At 31.8% G+C, this 17,935-nt stretch overlaps 1 protein-coding gene across 2 annotated transcripts in view; it reads left to right on the top strand.

The window, feature by feature from the left end:
* Nucleotides 1-878: 878 nt before the first annotated feature.
* Nucleotides 879-17,935, top strand: part of LOC142330138 (serine hydrolase BPHL-like) — a 31,125-nt gene continuing 14,068 nt past the window's right edge. Inside the window, exons 1-3 of one of the 2 annotated variants that reach the window (XM_075375240.1) lie at nt 879-1,183; nt 7,270-7,351; nt 16,401-16,567. In XM_075375240.1, the coding sequence (XP_075231355.1) occupies nt 1,058-1,183; nt 7,270-7,351; nt 16,401-16,567 (375 nt within the window). In that variant the 5' untranslated portion in view covers nt 879-1,057. Of the gene's footprint in view, nt 1,184-7,269; nt 7,361-16,400; nt 16,568-17,935 lie in introns of both variants that reach the window. The other variant, XM_075375235.1, reaches the window with a different exon arrangement.

The following is a 17,935-nucleotide window of genomic DNA, read 5'->3' as shown; positions in this document are numbered from 1 at the left end:
ATATGAGGTACACTCGAGATCTACTGTCTCGCTAGGTATTTGAGCTCAGCGCCTTTTCTTATCTCTCAATGTACAATTACCTCCAGTTTTCCCTGTTATGCAATTTAATACCCTCCTTTGGCGGCCTTCTCTCGTAAATTATTGCTTTAGTCTTTGTCGATATTATAAAAAACGCACGATTATCTTACAAGAAACATTTTATAATATTGTAAATAGCTTGAATCCTGATATAGTTTATATAGACGTCTCTAAACACCATAATTCTGTTGGTTGTGCTTTTTTGGTAGGTAATAGAACGTACAAGTTTGGGCTTCCCAGCACAGTCAGTGGTTTTGTCCCAGAGCTGTATGCTATTAATAAAGCCGTAAATATGATTAGCCCAACATATGTACTTGACTGTTCAGAAAACATGAGTGCCTTGCAGGCAACTAATGACATGTACTCTACCCTGTTATCTATGAGATTTGATCTATCATTTTTGAGATGACTCAGCGATAACGCAGTCGTGAGCTTCTGTTGGATCCCCAGCTATATCGAAATTTCAGGCAAGGGATTACGCTGATAGCGTGACAAAAGAGGCTTGTTTGTTGCCCGCTATTATTTATTAGTAAGTGATGTGTAACTTGGAAATTGCTGTATAATTATGTAAATTAAATATTTATTTATTGTTTATCGCTAAGCATATTATTTCAAGCAGATTTTGTATCAATAGTCAAATTAATATTATGAAAACAAATACCTATATTTATAAATTAATGAAATTAATAATTGTAAAATTTCTGAATAAACAAAACTTCGCCGAGCAATCCCACTTCCATCCCAATTATTCGGAACGTTTTAATAGTTCTTTACTTCTGCTATCATAAGAGGACACAAATAACATATACTGCAGATACTACAGTACAAAGTAGTACCTTGTAGAATCACTACTAACATAACCACTACTAGTTATTTTGATTAGTCGTTCTATACAACGTTAAGGATATTATGGATAGTGTTATAATTCATTGTTATCGTAATTGAAGTGCTGACTAATTTCTTTTACAATCAAATAGAGATGAAGAAACTATTTTTAACTGGTAACTTGTTTAGATTGTCAGTTTTGAGAAATAATTTTATAAGTGATAATACATTCTTCAAGGACGTTGTATGTCAAAGAAAAATGTTTTCCTCAGCCAATAATGTAAGCATTTTATTGTTATTAAGTTTGGAATGTTATATACATTACATTGCTAAAATGGCTTAGTTTTAAGTTAAATTTACTTTTTAAATCCATGTTTGCTGTGTAAAGATTATAAAGTCCGAATGGTTGTAAAATGAGTTAACCCGCCGGGTTAGTTTAGTGGTTAAACTCATTGCAAAATCAGCTGATTTTCGAAGTCGAGAGTTCTAAGATTCTAGTCCTTGTAAAGGCAATTGCCTTTAAATTGATTTGAATGCTAGACTGTGGACATTGGTGTTCTTTGGTAGTTGGGTTTCTATTAAACCACATGTCTCAAGAATGGTAAACCTGAGTCTGTTCTAGAGTACACGTTTACTCGATAGTTTAGATTTACATTTTCATTGCAGTTATGTCAGGCCTGGCAAACTGGTTGTGATAATTGCACTTTCCTATACAGACATACAAACAAACCTGGCAGTAGCTAAAAAACTAGTTTGAAAAAACAGAATGTCAGTTGAAAAATGAGTTATTTCTATAGGGGTAATGAAGATGTCAACGGCTACATATGAATATAAAGTGTTGGGTCCAATTCCGTCTCTGAACAAATTAGTCACCTGATTCCTTTTGGTATAGTTCACAAATTTAGAAATGTGCCAGGTAAAATAAGTACTATTCTGGGACAACATACTTTGCTGATTGTGCAAACCCAAAGCAGTAGTATATTAAGTGACAACTTTGATAATTTAGCACAATATCATACTTGTTTTAAGTGACAACCCACTAAGCCCTTATGTAATGATTTAATTATTAAATATAAATACTATTTTGATTATAGTTATTTTCATTTTAACGTTTAAATAATTTGGAAAATAATAGTTTGCACAGTGTTAAAGCTTGATAATTCTGAAAACTTGTTTTTATATAAAATAATTTGTTTTCTTTTCAATTGTTTTGCTAACTGCTGATTTATGGCTAATTTCCAATACCTGATATCACTTCCTGCATCATTGGAAGGAAAAAATATATTTAGTACTTCCTTGTTTTGATAGAGAGGTTAGAATAGATTGTTTACTGAATTAAATAATATTGGTTTTGAGTGCTGATATCAATAGGTATGTTATTTGTGAAACAAGATGTTATCTAAAGCACAGTAAATTGTGGATGTATTAGAGCGAGGACTAAAGACAATGACTTTCAATCTGATATTTGTAGCATGAATGTTTGGCTGGAAAAGTTACCAGTAAAATTTGCTTATATATTTATTTTATATTTAAGTGCAGAAAATGTCCCACCTTGAAGTGAAAATACTGTCGGTTTCAGAGACTTATGGTGACCTAAACAAAAAATATACCCATGTTGCTGAAGTGTGTATGGCTCCATTGCAAAACTCTTCCTCCTTGGATTTATAAAGCATAACTCCTTAATATCTTGATACACACATGTAATGTGACCTCACATTTCTTTATCAGAAGAAAAAAGAACTACAGAACAAGCATTGATCATCCATTTCAATGGACCCATTTGGTTCAAGATGCTGGTAAAAAAACCTCTTAATGTGAGAAAAATTATCTGAGATGACTTTTTAACTTCTGCATTGTTACTGAAAACTGATGTCAAAATAAATATCAAGGAAGGCACTTAACTGGTTCAAGATAACAATAACTTCAATTCAGAAAACAATGAGCTGGGGGTTAATTTAGTTGGTATACTTACTTGAAAAAAATCAGTCATTTATCTGCATAAATTTAAAAAGAGGAAAGAAGATATCATTACATTGGCTCCAATTGTGTGGTACACAGGCCAAATCATATACATGAACAAAAGAAGGCCAACCTAATAAATCTTTTACATTATATTTTACCTCACTTGCACCAATTTTATTGAGACCTCAGATCACTTTTAGTCAAAGTTATCTACTCAGACATTAATGGTATTCTGAAAATTAATGTAGTGAAAGAATACAGAAATAGAAGTAGGACAAGAAAAGAAAAATCAGATGAAAATAAAATAAAAGAACAACAAAAAATATAGAAAAAAGAGATTTAAAAGCAGGAAAAGGTAAGATAATAGAGAAAAGCAGCAGTTGAAGAAGAATAAAAAAGAATAACATAATATGTAATAAATTTAAATATATTGCAGGCAATCTTTTTCATTTTATTTAAGCCTACTTAAAAACAAGCAATTAAAAATATTGATTTCTTAAAGAACAAACCTTTTTTTTATTATTTTTACAAAATAATAAATTTACTAATGTGTCTAAAAAGAAAGAAATTTTTGTGGAATAGATGAAAATATGCAGATTTATAGGACTTTATAACACAAAATTCGCTTATAATATTTATTTTAGCAATGTATGTAGTGAAACACATAAAATCTGTTTTGAATACTTAGCTAAACTTCAACAACATTTATCTCAAAACTCTGTTTTGAGACTTAAAATTCTTTATGTAAATTAGTTAATTTTTAATCAGTTACTTACCTCTTTATTGTTAGTAAAGAGGTGTAAAAAGAACCTTGGTTGTTTTATGTTCATAAGGTTAAGGTGCTTTATGTTCTACATATTTCATCTACCGTTTGATTTATTTGCAGGCTGAATCATAATACTGTAATTATTTTTACTGTAATATGCTTTATAATTTGAATCATAACATTCGTTTATATGATTGTGTAATTATCCCATGTGATTTTGAGAGGTATTGTACAACTAGTGATCTTATATAATATTTATAAAAATCTTGTGATTTATGTTTTTCCTAAATTTATATAAAGAATATTTTTAAAATCATTTATAGCGTTCCTCAAAAAAATATTTATTTTTCTTTTAATATCTTATATTAAGGAATAAATTTATGCAAACTGAATTGTAAAATAGGTAAATATTAAATAAAGATCAAAAGATAGTTCTTTCATGGTCCCCATGGGCAGAAAAGTCTGGTAATATCAGGAAATATAAACTTAGTTGGGAAAATTTAGAAAAAAATCAGGAATTTTTAGAAAAAAATCAGGAAAAATTGCAAAAATGTCAGAGAATTGCATCTTTGTTATCAAACTAATTTTAATAATGTTAGTTAGTAATAAAGTATTTTTTAAGTAATGTCAAAATAAATTTGATATACTTTTCCAGTGTTCGAAAGTGGCAACCCCATCACCCAGATTATTGCAACTACATGCTTCAAGCAACCACTAACATGTCCTGTTCTTACTTAGATCCCCAATTATTCTTTTATATTAAAGAAGGAATATTCCAATTGCAGTTAATTTTTTCGCTGGTGAAATTTACCATTTAACAAGTTACCATTAAAATATTTAAAGGTTGTTAACTGTTTTTTGAAATTTCTTTCAAACCACCATGATTTTTTTTGTATTTTAGGTAAGTAATTGCTTTTAAATGACACCTAAAAAGACTGTTTAATGACCAGTGGATAGATATAAACTTACACCCAGAATTCAGTCGGTTGAGAAGAGGTAGAGATGTGTATCATGCTTTTTGTGATCTATAAAAAACATTTTGGAATGGGCAGTATGGGCCAAAAGGCAGTGACTTCAATTAGTAAAGGAAAGAAGCATAATGAAATAATTAAGATAAATAATTCTCAGCCATCACTGAAAACGTTTTTATTTCCCAGTGGTACTTCAACTCAGCAGACTAAAATTTTAACTGTTGTGAGAACGGTGGTTGTGATATATCTGTGTGTTCTTTGCCTGGACCTTCTGATCAGAGTAATAGCATTTCAGTAGCAAATGATACATTTGAATTTCAACTTCATTTAGCAAAATGATAGCAAAATTACTTCTTTTAGTTGTAAAGATGATGTTTCTAAGGCGGAGATTATATGGGTTCTCATTGCTGTACAAAATAAGTTATTCTACAGTTCATGTGAGGATATTGGTACAACTTTTAAAATTATGTTTCCTGATAGTTGTATAGCTGTCAAAATTTCGCATGGAGCTTCTAAATGCTCTTATGTCATTAATCATGGCCTTGCACCTTACTTTGATGGTATTCTGCAAGTACACTAGAGTAATAATGAAAAAAATATTTTTCAAGTAAATCTTAATAATGTTTATTTTCTGTACAAAATAAGGTTTTCTGTTTAGTTTTCTTAGTAAGGTTGTCTTATTTTCTAATACTACTGTATTAGTTTTAGTTAAAGTGATTTAGTTTTCCTTTAAATTGTGATCATACATATATATTCTTTATTAAATTGAAATCTGTGTGTTTCTTAGCATGCAAACCAAGTTATTAAATATTTGTTTTTTTATTTAGTTTGCAAATTGTGTGAAAAATTTCAGCATGTTAGGTGCGATAGAATTATTTTGAAAAATTGCTTTAGTTAGTTTTTGTTTCTTACCTGTATTTTTTTTAGTTACCATGATGTTCATTTTTATACAAGAAATGTATTAAATATTGTTTTTTTTTTGTACTTTGCAATGTAATTTACTGAAACAATTTATCACAAAAAATAGTCTTATTTTAAATGTGTATTGTAAAAAAATCTTTAAAAATTAAGTTTTTTTAAAAATTAATGTAATAAAAAGGCATGACTTGGGCAGCTATGGGAATAATGGAGGCTGCGAAAAAAATAAAATTTTTATATATTTTGTGGCATAAATGGCAATAGCATAAGATTATGAGAGTCAGGAAAGTTTTACTAAATTGGTCATGAAAAGTCAGGCAAAACAAATCCTAAGATTTGGTGGGAACCCTGTTTTTTTAATGAAGTGTGTGAATCACAAGGAGAAATATAAGAATCCAAAAGTATTTTTACACTGATTTCAAATGAGTTTAATTTTTTCTTTCATTAAGAACTCTGTGTAGCAGATGATTTAAAGTCTTTCATCCTGGATAGTTTTGGATTAAAATCTGGTTGTTTTTCATGCATTACGATTTTATACTACCACTGTAAGCCTTGAGCAAATGTGGTTAAAAAATCTGTAACAAAGATGCAAGCTGTGTTGTCCAATTTTGTCATACAGTAGAGGGGATAGAGAAATAAAACCTGGTTGAAACTATTTTGTAACTTGTGTGTTAACTCATACTAACACTTTTCAATACAACTTACCAGTACCAGTTACAAAACCAATACCAGTTACAATACCAGTTTGAAAAAACCATTCACAATAAAACATTTCAACTCTTAGCTAACCAATTACTTCCTAACAGTAGCAGTTTTTGAGCTATTGGGAGTGAAATTCAAGATGGCCATCATTTTTAAATTTAAAATATGAAGATTTTGTAGAGGTTATTTAGTTAAAAAAGATTTGGTGGTTTTCATTAAAATTACTCAAGCATTCTGGACATAGGCTTGTATGTTATTAAAACAAAATTATGGCTAGACTGGATTTATGTTTAATAAGAACTTTTTTTTTGTGAAACCTTTAAATTCAGTTGAATAGGATGCTTACTTCCTGAAATAGTTACTTGTTTCAACTGTAAATTGAGTTAGATGTACCTTATCTATTGTTAAATTTTAAGTGATTTAGTAAAATAGAAATTAAAAGTTGTAGATCCAACAAAGAATGGGGTATATTAATCATTACTTAAACTGGAGCCAATTACTTTGTTAACACTAAAACATTTAACAAATTGGTTAGCAGACATGACTGCACTTATTGTGATAAGATCTTGAATTCTGGATGAGTTGGTTCTGGACAATTATTTTGATCTATTCTTTGATTAGAGTAGATAATACTTCCTTATTATCCACCTTCTTTCCTTTCCACAAACCATTCTTCTTTGGTATCGGATGCAGCACGACTGCTCATTTTCCATGCTGAGGATACCAGAACCCAAATACTTGTCTGACGAGTTAGAATACCATTATGACCAGTTGTGGAATCTTTGTTTTATATTTTGAATTTGCTAAAAATGAATTTATGAATTTACTGAAGTAAATTATAGTGAAGTAGTATGTATATTGTAAAGTATATATATATATATATATATATATATATATTTTATTTTTATTGTTGATTTGTATTGACTTGCGTTGACTTTACTGTGGGGACACTGTACAAAGTTGTTTAGTAATGTTGGTAAGATTGAGCTGTCTGTGGTTGGATTTAAATTTACAATTATTTTATTTATTTATTTGTTTGTAATTTAGGAACAAAAGTTTGGTGTTGACGGTGTGGATATAAATTACCTTAAAGTTGGACATGGTTCAAAATGTGTACTCTGTCTACCTGGTGCGATGGGTAACTATAATTATCTACTCTATTTTTTATGGCTTTTATTTTTTTGAGGTTTTAGGGGCGTCATCTACTGTTTTCATTAGCCCCTTTCCACATAAAAAAAAAATATCTTTCTCTTTTCTGATAAACTACTAGCAACATAGTCAGCATATTAGTTTTGTCAAAACAGATCATCTAATAGTAGAATTGTCCAAAGGCAATTACAATCCCAAAAACAAACATATGACAATGGTGTGAAGACCCCCTGCCATGTAAAAATACAAAACATTTCTGTCAAAATCTTTTCAATTATATCAAAACTACGAAGTCATCAGTTAATAAAAGCTCATCCTTTCATTAAATTCGTCATAATCTCATAAAACTCATCACATATTTATTTCTTATCGCCTATATTTGCCCTTAGGCCATCATTTCTTTCTTCTTTTTTCCATCTTCCTGAAGGCCTAAATGTTGAATTCCGAGGTATCTGAGGCTTCGGAGATGGAATCTTCTGATCCCATACAGAAATTACGAAGGATGTCTTGCTGCCAGTATGTGGCTCTGATCGTGCGGTCAGCAGTGCATCTGATTTAAAACTCGATGCAATCCCTGTTAATGCATATGAGGGCTGAAGTGCTCACTCTCATTTAATGGCTTTCATCTTTCAAAATCTTTTTTCTTCTAGCATCTTTACTTCAGGCTTTACAGTTCCCTGTGAGGGGATCTTCTGTACTTCAACTTTTACTGTACATCCCACTCAAGAGTTCTTCAGTGGTTTGGCTTCACCTTTTGAATGGTTGAAAGCTCGTCCCTAAGTTCTTTAAGTATCTTTGATTTGGAGACATCTGGTATCTAATTTGTTAGTTTTGGACTACTTTTTTGTGATGGTCAGTCTACAATTTTTTGTTGATTATATGTTCAGCCATACTAACCAGAGCTGGTGCCAGTTAACTACAACTTCTGGTAGAAATGGAGCTGCAGCAACCTGTGTGCAGGATTTAACACTTGGTGTACTGTCTTGCACAATTTTCCTTGCTTCATAGTAACTTACTTTTTTTATTGTTTTAATCTTTTGAACAGATACTTGTTGCTTATAGATAAGGCAGTTACGAGATCTTGCTGAATGATGGTCCACAGCAATTAATACATAGAGGTGGTTTCCTGCATTGGGATGTAATGCTTCTTCACACACACAGAACTGTTTCTTTGTATATCGTGCCACATGTGTCTGAATCTTTGACATCCAGAGCACTGAAATGGAGTCAGGATAAACATACATACATCCAATCTATGGAATGCAGTCTTTATTTTCTCTGGACAATTTGGTTTGTCAAAAATTAATACATGCCAGAGTGTGTTCTCCATTTCATTTAGTTTCACTTGATGACATACTACATTTCCTTGATTATGTAGTTCCTTGATGATTTCTTCCTCCGTGAGTTTTGCAAGCCCCTGCACATGACAACTCCTTTTGAGGTGTTTAACATCCATGTGAAGAGACCTCAATGTTCATGACTCCCATTTCATCACTTTCAGTAACCATAATGATAGTGAATTGTTGACTGTTTTTACAAATAGTCCAACAATAGTTTTCCTTGCCTTCTTTACAGGTGCTCCTGCAACTCTCATGCTATTAAGAAAGGACTAATCTTTGAAAAATCTCCTTCTTTTGTACTGATTATTAAATACTTAAGAATCAATATCCCGCTTTTCGATCAAAACTTAATTTGATCCGTCTTCTCATATTTTGTAAACGCTTCGCTCTCCAAGTTTGTACAACAGCTACTTTACATATAGAATTCTTAAGGAGACATAAATTTTACAGAATTACAGACTTGTTAATAGTTCACTGGCATGTAGATAAGCAATTAACTTTTTTTCTTTACCATTTTCCAAATCAGCAGCAATATTTTTTAGTTCATACTTCTTTCTGAGATCCTATATACTGGGTGATTTCAAATTGTACAGCAATTTCTCAGGAGATGATTCTGTAATCAAAAATAAGAAAAAGGTTTACTTAAACATTTTTAAAACGGTCCGTTAGCAAGTTTCGGTTTGCAAAACATTTAGCCCTGCTCTCTGCTTCCTTTGTGAAATTAAACTGTACTAAAATTTTGTGGAGTACAAATCAAGGGGAAAATTTGGTCCTTCCTTATGCTTTTTGATCTAAGAGACGGAATAAAAGTGGTCCCAGACCTTGTTATCTCACTTAGGTTTTAAGAAAAACGGGATAAACCAAAAAGGTTTTGTCAGAAAATACCCTCTGTTAGGTCTGGAATTAAATAACTTTGTTAATTAACCAATAAACAAATAAAAGTTTCTGTTTTACAAGAAATATTGAAACACTCACACTTGGGCAGAAGAAAATCTCCACAAGACTGTTGTTACAAACTCTTCTGACATTAAACTATCCACCAGAGCTTATTCAGAAAGTGCCTGTGGCATATCTGATCCTGCTATTATGAATTAACATCTAACTTTCATAGATGTGACTTTCTTGGAGATGGGTATACAATAAACCCATAATTGAGCTTCAAATGAACCAGTGCATTATACACCCGCAGTAATATTTCTTTATCTGAATCCCAGTTGATATTTGATAAGCATTTAATAATGTTTAGGATTTTCTTGCGTGTAACACTCGTGTTCTGTATTTGTAGTTCCCATGTAAGGGATTTAATAGTAGATGTAAAAATCGTATATTTTTCTTTGAATTGGATTGGATGATCATCAAATCAGGACTGCAGTAACGAGTTTTCTTTCTACAGAAGTGTACACAGCACATCTTCTGTGGTGAAAATTTGAAACCATTACTTGCAGCTTCACTAGGGGCGTTTATTGCTCATTGCAATTTCTACCTCACCATAACTGTAGTATTGCTGGCGTATACAATTGCTAAATCGTCAGTGTAAACACTTTTGCTGATATCTGCTGGAATGGCTAATATCAGTTTATTGATTGTGATCGTGAACAAGGTAATGCTCAACAGCGAGCCTTTTGATATGCCATTTTCTATTCTTTTTCTGATGAATACTCCACTAAAGCCACTCATGGCTCGAAATGGAGGGAGTGGTGTAGCGACCAGACACGCTACAAGGAGGGTTTTCTTCCCCTCGGGGGGAATTGATGAATACTCATTTTAAATGTATACTTGAAAATTATATATACAACTATATATATTCATATAGTTGCTAGGTAATACTGGTAGATTGCCACAAATGCTCCATTCATGTAGTTGAAGCATTATCCCATGATGCCAGATCATATTGAAAGGCTCTGACACAATGTTTCCTTGTGATGTAGCCATTATATATTCTTTAAATTGATTATTTGGTCAGTAGTTGAGTGGTACTGTTGAAAACACGCTTGATGTGAGAGTAACAGACATTCTCTTTCTAAAATCCATACAAGTCAATTATTTATAATTTTTTCAAAATATTTCCCCATAGCACATGTCAAGGAAAAAGGACGGTAATTATTGGAGTAGGTCAGATTTTTTTGTTTTTTTTTGGAATTGGAACAATATGTGCTTTCTTCCCACTAGTGCAGGTACATTCCATCCTGTCATATATGATTATACAGTTCTAACAAACTTAAGTTTTGCAGTGGTGCTTAGCTCTTTGGTCATGATGCAATGTATTTAGTCTGGATCAGAATCTGTGTTGCTGGTTTCCATCAGTGCTTTCACAAGTTCTTCTATTCTGATTGGTAAGTTCCAAGTTAGACCCCTCAAGTTCTGATTTTTGACTTGTAAAAAATTCATCATAGTTGTTTTGCTGACTTCTTTGTCAAGAAGCCTTGGCTTCCTAGCCAATTGATTGGCTAGTAACTCAGCAATTTTGTTTAGATTTTCTATAAGTTCATCTTCATTTTGAAGACAAGTTATGGGATTAAAGTTTGTATGCTCACAAATAGCTTTTACTTTCCAAACTCCTGATACAATTGTGTTTCTGTTAATAGATGAAATGTATGAAACCAGGATCATTTTTTTGAATCTGTCTTAAGTCTTTTTGGCATATGCCCTGTATTAATTTAAAGGCAGTTAGATTTTCTGGTGTTGGATGTTTCTTGAAGGCATTGTATCTTTTTCCTTTTTTTTATAGCTTCAGTTATTTCATCATTCCACTACGGAGTGGATGGCTTCCTGAGTTTCCAGGATGTTTAGGGAATATATTTAGATGCAGAGCCAAATGAAGCATTCGTTGTAGCATTGACAACAGTTGTTTCAGGGAGTATCATGTTAGTAGTGAAGCTCATTTAATTTGCCTTATCAGACAGCCATCTTTTGGGGATATAATTTTCTTGTAGCATCAGTTGTAATTTACTGCTGGTAATGGTCACTTCCATGGAGATGTTCTAAAATTTTGAAAGTATACTTCAGTGCTATCGATGCACTTGAGAATGCTAAATCATTACAGGATGTCGACCTGTCTCTGGCATTAAAAAAAGTTCCTGAACTGTCATTTAAAATAAATAAAGTCAATTTAATAGGAACTTTTGCAATTCTTTTCCCTGGGTAGATACTCAATAGGATTGACCCCAAATAGGATTGTGTGCATTGGAATCACCCACTAGTAGTACGGGTAGGGGAAGCTGAACAATTAATCATATTGTGTAATCCTTTTTGCAATCAAAATTTGGTAAATATATGCTGCAGATAGTAATCTAAAGCGGGTACTTCATTTTGATTGCAATTGTTTACAGATTTGTGTTTATTCCAACTGCTTCTGTGGTAGCTCTAGTCGATGTTATATGGCTTCTCCACGTCTAATTCTTATATTTGGCGGTTGGTCTCGCGATAACTATTATATCTTCTTAAGTTGAGATTTTCATCTCTGCAGAAATGTGTTTCTTGCTGACATATACAAATTGGGTCTACATCATGTATCAAGGATTGGAGCTCGTGTATATTTGGCAAACATCCATTGATATTCCATTGAAGAATTGATTCATTTATTTTAAGGAGTTATATCTTGGTTTGCCTTTTGCCCATCCTTTTTTCCTCTTCTACATTCTTCAAACAGCTTCGTGTTTGATAAGAATATCATTACTTGTATAGCTCTTAGCCTCTGAGTTGGAGACCATTGAAGCGGCGAACAGTGACGGGCACGCCTCAGCACCTGGTCTAAGTGCTAATTGAGAGGCGGGAACTGGGGAGATCCCCCCTCTCGTGACAGGAATCGCACCTATCACTGCCTCGGTCAGGTAGGAAACTAGCCCTCCCTGTGTGATTTTAGGTTGCCTCTGTGGTTTTGATGCAACCACCTCAGACGTACAAGGCTTCAGAGTTTCCTTAGGGATCTAAAACAATCACTCTTCACAGGCTCATCTTACTGGTTAGGTAGACAAATCTGAACTTCTAGTTTATTATCTGTCTTGCTCTGGTCAGATGTGCTTTTGTTCTTGGTCAATGTGGTCTTTCATATCAAGCTGCTCTGTGGTGAAAATGTTGACACCTAAAGCATCTCATACGTTGTAGCACAAAAGCCCATACATACAAATAGCATGGACTTATACATGCACTTTCTCCAGCAGGGTCAGTCTGTTAAATGTGAAAACATGAGTGGCAGAAGGTAGAACTTCACCATTCCTTTTCACATTCAGCCTTCAGTACTTCAGTACTCTATTATTTCCTGTGGTGACAACTCCTCCACAATCTCCTGTTCCAAACAATTGAGGAGATCCTGACAGATGACACACCCTTTGAGTAATTGAGGGTGTTTTGAGGATCAACTCGTACAGCAAGCTCTCCAATTTTCTTTAGCCCCAAAGTTTTCTTCGTTGATTGAATTTCAAATTTCATTGGTCGTTTTGACATACAGCCCATTGAAAGTTTTTCTTATTTCTTTTACTGGACCTTCAGTACAATTCACTATCTCACAATCAGTAAGGAAAGGGCTTACTCTCACAAAATTTCTGTCTTCCTTAGTAATCACCAGTTATTTGTGTTTTGGTGAATAACTCTTGATAACAGATCTCTGTAGACTTTTTGCATCACTATGAATTCTTTTGGTCGCAGAACTCTTCTTCCCCTTTGCCTCTGGCGACACAGCTGGTTCTAAACAGGGTATTTACGTGAACCCTCTGCCACATTAGGTTGTTCAAATTGCATGTTTTTTAATCCATTCTGTAGCAAGAGTGGCTGCTGGGGTATACCCCTACACCGGGGTTACCAATGCTGAAGGTCCGGCTGTGTACTCCAGTGGAACCAGCATATGTCCTGGCACAGAGCGGATGCGCAATCTCTGCACTGACTCCAGGGCCCCTACACATTGAAGCTTTAAGGGCATACATGGGCACTTTAGCTACATGCTTGCAATTTTGTGGGGGGCAAGGACAGCAAAAGGGTCTCCGTTACACTTACAGTTACTTGAATCCTGGCTGCCACATCATCAGCTCTAAAAGTGGTGTGAATCCATTCCCAAAATTATTATTCTTTTCTTTTAAGTTTTAGGGACATTGACTACTGTGGTCATTAGTCCTTGTGTTAATTAACTGTAACATGGTTTTATATTTATAATTTTACAATTAAGTGTATGAAAATATTTTTAGGAATTTCCTCTCATCGTTCCCCTTATATGCAACCCTTATTATTCTAAGCTGAGGATAGAAGTACTACCGGTTAGAAAGAGCTTGGGTTTGATGAATAATCTTGAAGATAGATCCTAAAAAAAATTAATTAATTAAATAAAATAATATTAAGGTATGTTGCAACTTAACTTAAAAATGTAAATTGTAGTAGACTTAAAGGATCCAACAAAAAAATTAATATTAATAATAAAATTATTAAAATGGATTAATTAAAAATTCACATAAAATAAAATTTATAAGAAAGGATTAAAATAAAATATTAAGGCAACAGAAAAGTTAACATAAAATAAGATAAAAAAAATAATTGTGAAAATAAAATACTTTTGAAATAACATAACATTTCAAGAAAATGACTAGGTAGTATAATATGGATAAAGTTCTGCTTTAGATTCTGGTTAAGAATGGATAACTTTTTTTTTTTTTTAAACGAATACTGAATCTTTTAATTATAAAGTATGCACTTTAAATTATAAAGTATTACAGATGCACTTTTTTTTTTATAGAATTCTCTTAATGTGCTAGCGACCCAACCCTGAGCCCACAACAAAATTTTGAACCCTATGTTCAGTTGCCCTTAAAGATATTTCTCCAGAAATCAGTGAATTTCCAACTAAAAGTGAGTGAAAAAATAAAATATCATTAATGGTTATTTTTTTATCTCTAAACGATTGCAAATTGATTGCAATTTCTACTTCCTAGAAACACCTAGAAATCTCTAGCCCTCTAACCTAGATCTCTAAATTTACACCTCAACCATGATATGATCGTTTTGAACACTTTCACTCATGGTAGCAATATATACTTGATCTCTATTTAAAATAACACTCATAGATTTAATGTAATTTCTAATTAGTGTAAGAAAAGTTTTGTAACTTCTTATATCACTGAAATTATAATAAATCTATTTCTTCAGTCCTAGTTTAATTATCAATTCAGCATCCTTATAAATAACAAGTTAGGATCGTTTGTAATCTTTAGGATACAGTATTTGTTTCTATTAATGGTTGAATCTGGTATTTTATATATATATAACAATATGTTTGTTTTTTTGAGTAGTCAGTAGTAACCATTTTAACTGTGATTACCATTTCATGAACCAATCATTTCTTGTTACATATTTGAACCATAATAACTTTTGATATATTATGCCAAATTTTTATATCAGTGAAGTCTATATTATTGCTGTGCAAGCAGATGTTGAAATCAATGATATCGTTAGATATTAAAGAGTAATGGTCTAAGGTTTGACCTGGAACACTTTTGATGATTCTTTGAATAAACCTATAGCCTCAACTTTGAATAGTATTTTAAATTAATGACCTTTCATATAAGAGAAAACTCAGGAACTAGAGTTTTTTGATATAAGATACTAAACCTTTTTAACAGTTAGTAAAAAGTAGATGTAGTGTAAAGATTAGAGTTAAAAACTTTTAACATAGAATTAAAGTTCTGTATTTGAGTTTATAAAAATTACTTGGATTTCCTGAATAATTATGGATAATATAAGTGGTTTATTAGGAATTGAAGTTACACAGTTAACAGTTATGTTAACACTGTGTTTACATAATGAACTTGTCAGATAAAAATGGCCATAGATTGAGGTATAGAAAGGAATTTTAAAAGTAATATAAATTATTTAAATTTGTTTCTTTATGAAGAGAACTGTTTAATCCTTTATAGCACATTAGGAATAGATTCAAGGAATCTGTTTACATTAGGAAGCACTTAAGGAATAGATTTTTAAATGTGGTTAGACATTACTGTAATGTTATATAAGAAGATAAAAAGTTAAGAAGCTAAATTATAAAATTACTAGAGGCGGAAAATAAAAAAAATAATTATTAGGGTGAAAATTTTTACTAAAGCTTTTATAAAAGACTATTAAAAAAGGTATAAATAGTTTTAAAAACAGCTTTGAAGACTATATGAAGATATGTTGGGATCTATCATCGAACGGTAGATAGAGCTACAGACTGATCTCGGACCTCCAGAGGTGGCTGGACTGTAAGCATAAGCTGATCCGATTCCTTAATGGTTGCAGTTGCTTTAAAGCATATCTGTGTGCACAGGCATTGAGAATCTCCACAGTGTGACTACTGCAGAAGGGAGAACAATGCAGAACAGACAGTATTTGAGTGCGATCGGTTCTTGTAGCACAGGGAAGTATACCTGAGAATTGGGAATGCTTACCACAGTTATTATCATGAGGTCTATGTTACAGATCGAACAGGCATGGCATGCAGTATTGCTCAGGATTATCCATATAAAGATGATGGAGGAAGTACAGGAGTAAATTCCCCTTGATTTTTGCTTAGGGCTGTATTTGTAAAAAAAGCAGGTCTTCTGGCCCCAAGGAGAAATTATAAAAATATGGTGGTTTAAGGTGTAAAATTAATCGAAAATTATTATTAAAAACATGTAATTAACAAGTAAATAAGTAATTTTTATTGATAGTGAAACATTTTTTTAACAGGTTCAATCTGGAGTGATTTTAAACCCCAAATTGAACATTTTGATAAAAGTAAGTTGACTGTGGTTGTCTGGGATCCACCTGGGTATGGTAAAAGCCGTCCACCAGATAGAGACTTTTCTTCAGGATTTTTCCAGAAAGATGCTGATTTTGCTGCAAGATTAATGAAGGTACCCACTTATTTGATTGTTGTTCAATGTCTTGCATTTCCATAGTCCTAGCTGTTTGCTGAATTTTTTAACATTATTTTTGTTTTATGTGAATATATTTTTTTTATCAAATAAAACTTGTATAACTGAATAGACATAAAATTTTCAGCTGGTAGAAATAAATTTGTTCCAAATAGCAGAATATTAACACATTAATATAATTTTAGTTTTACTACATGTTTACTTCTGATTATGTATAATAAATTTTGTTATGAGTTAGTGAATTCTTTATGTGAGCAGTAACTCTATTAATAATGTATTTGATTCTCAAAAAGACTGAATAAATCTAGTATTTATTCAGTCTTAAAAAGTCTCATCTGAGACTTTTTAATAAAAGTCTCAGATGGACTTTTATTAAAATCTCCATCTGTCTAGAGACAGTGGTAATACATTATTTTAAGACAGGAAAGGTGGACACAGTGATTTGTTGTTTGTATTAATGCTCCAGTTTTTCTAATGACTTTGATGCATGTAAAATATATGCAGTACAAAAAACTTCAATCTGAGTTACTTTCTCTCAAAGTATATTTAATGTATTAATGATAATATGATTTATTTTAAAACTAATTAAACTTTTCTTTATTTCACTCGCCACTCACCATTATCTATATAGATTTCCTCAGAATTAAATTCTCTATAAATTTTAATGCAACATTTTATTTGTTTACTCCAGTTAAACAACATTTATTAATGTCAAACCTAAAAAAAATTTAAAAAAATTGTATATGATACCAATTTTTTTTATTACAATAATTTTTTTTACAATAATTTCCTCAGATTACTATAAATATAGTTGTGAGACCTGCTTTATCCAATTTTTCAGGTCAACTTATACAAAATCATAAGTTTATCTATGTATTTATTAGATTTTAATATTTTTGTATTTCAGAAATTTCAATATGGCATCATTTTAACCTTTGAGCAGATATGAGGTGAAATATTTTGCAAGCTATAACTCAAAAACAAAGTGTTCTTACACCCATGTTTATATGAACAACTTTTCTTTATTTTCACTTGGAAAACATGCCCTGAAATTCTTTCTGTTTCTTTGTGATATTTGTATATAAGCACACTAACAGATAAAAAACCAGTCAGCTAATGAATTTATCATTGCATAGCATTAAAAGGGGGTTAGGGAACTATTCCTGTATAGACACATAAGGTTTAGCTTCATTAAAATATATAAACATAGATATGTGTATTAAGATATATACGAGAAGTATCTATAACGATAAGAAAGAAAGTAATTTACAAGATTCTTTATTCTTTATATAAGTTGAGTATTCTCTTTTATCCTTTACTTAACATGATTTTGTGTTTAACATGTTT

Source organism: Lycorma delicatula, chromosome 1, assembly GCF_047948215.1.
Source record: "Lycorma delicatula isolate Av1 chromosome 1, ASM4794821v1, whole genome shotgun sequence".
In the NCBI taxonomy this organism is placed as follows: domain Eukaryota; kingdom Metazoa; phylum Arthropoda; class Insecta; order Hemiptera; family Fulgoridae; genus Lycorma; species Lycorma delicatula.
The sequence above is the reverse complement of the archived record's forward strand: the minus strand, read 5'-3'. Positions and strand labels throughout refer to the sequence as shown.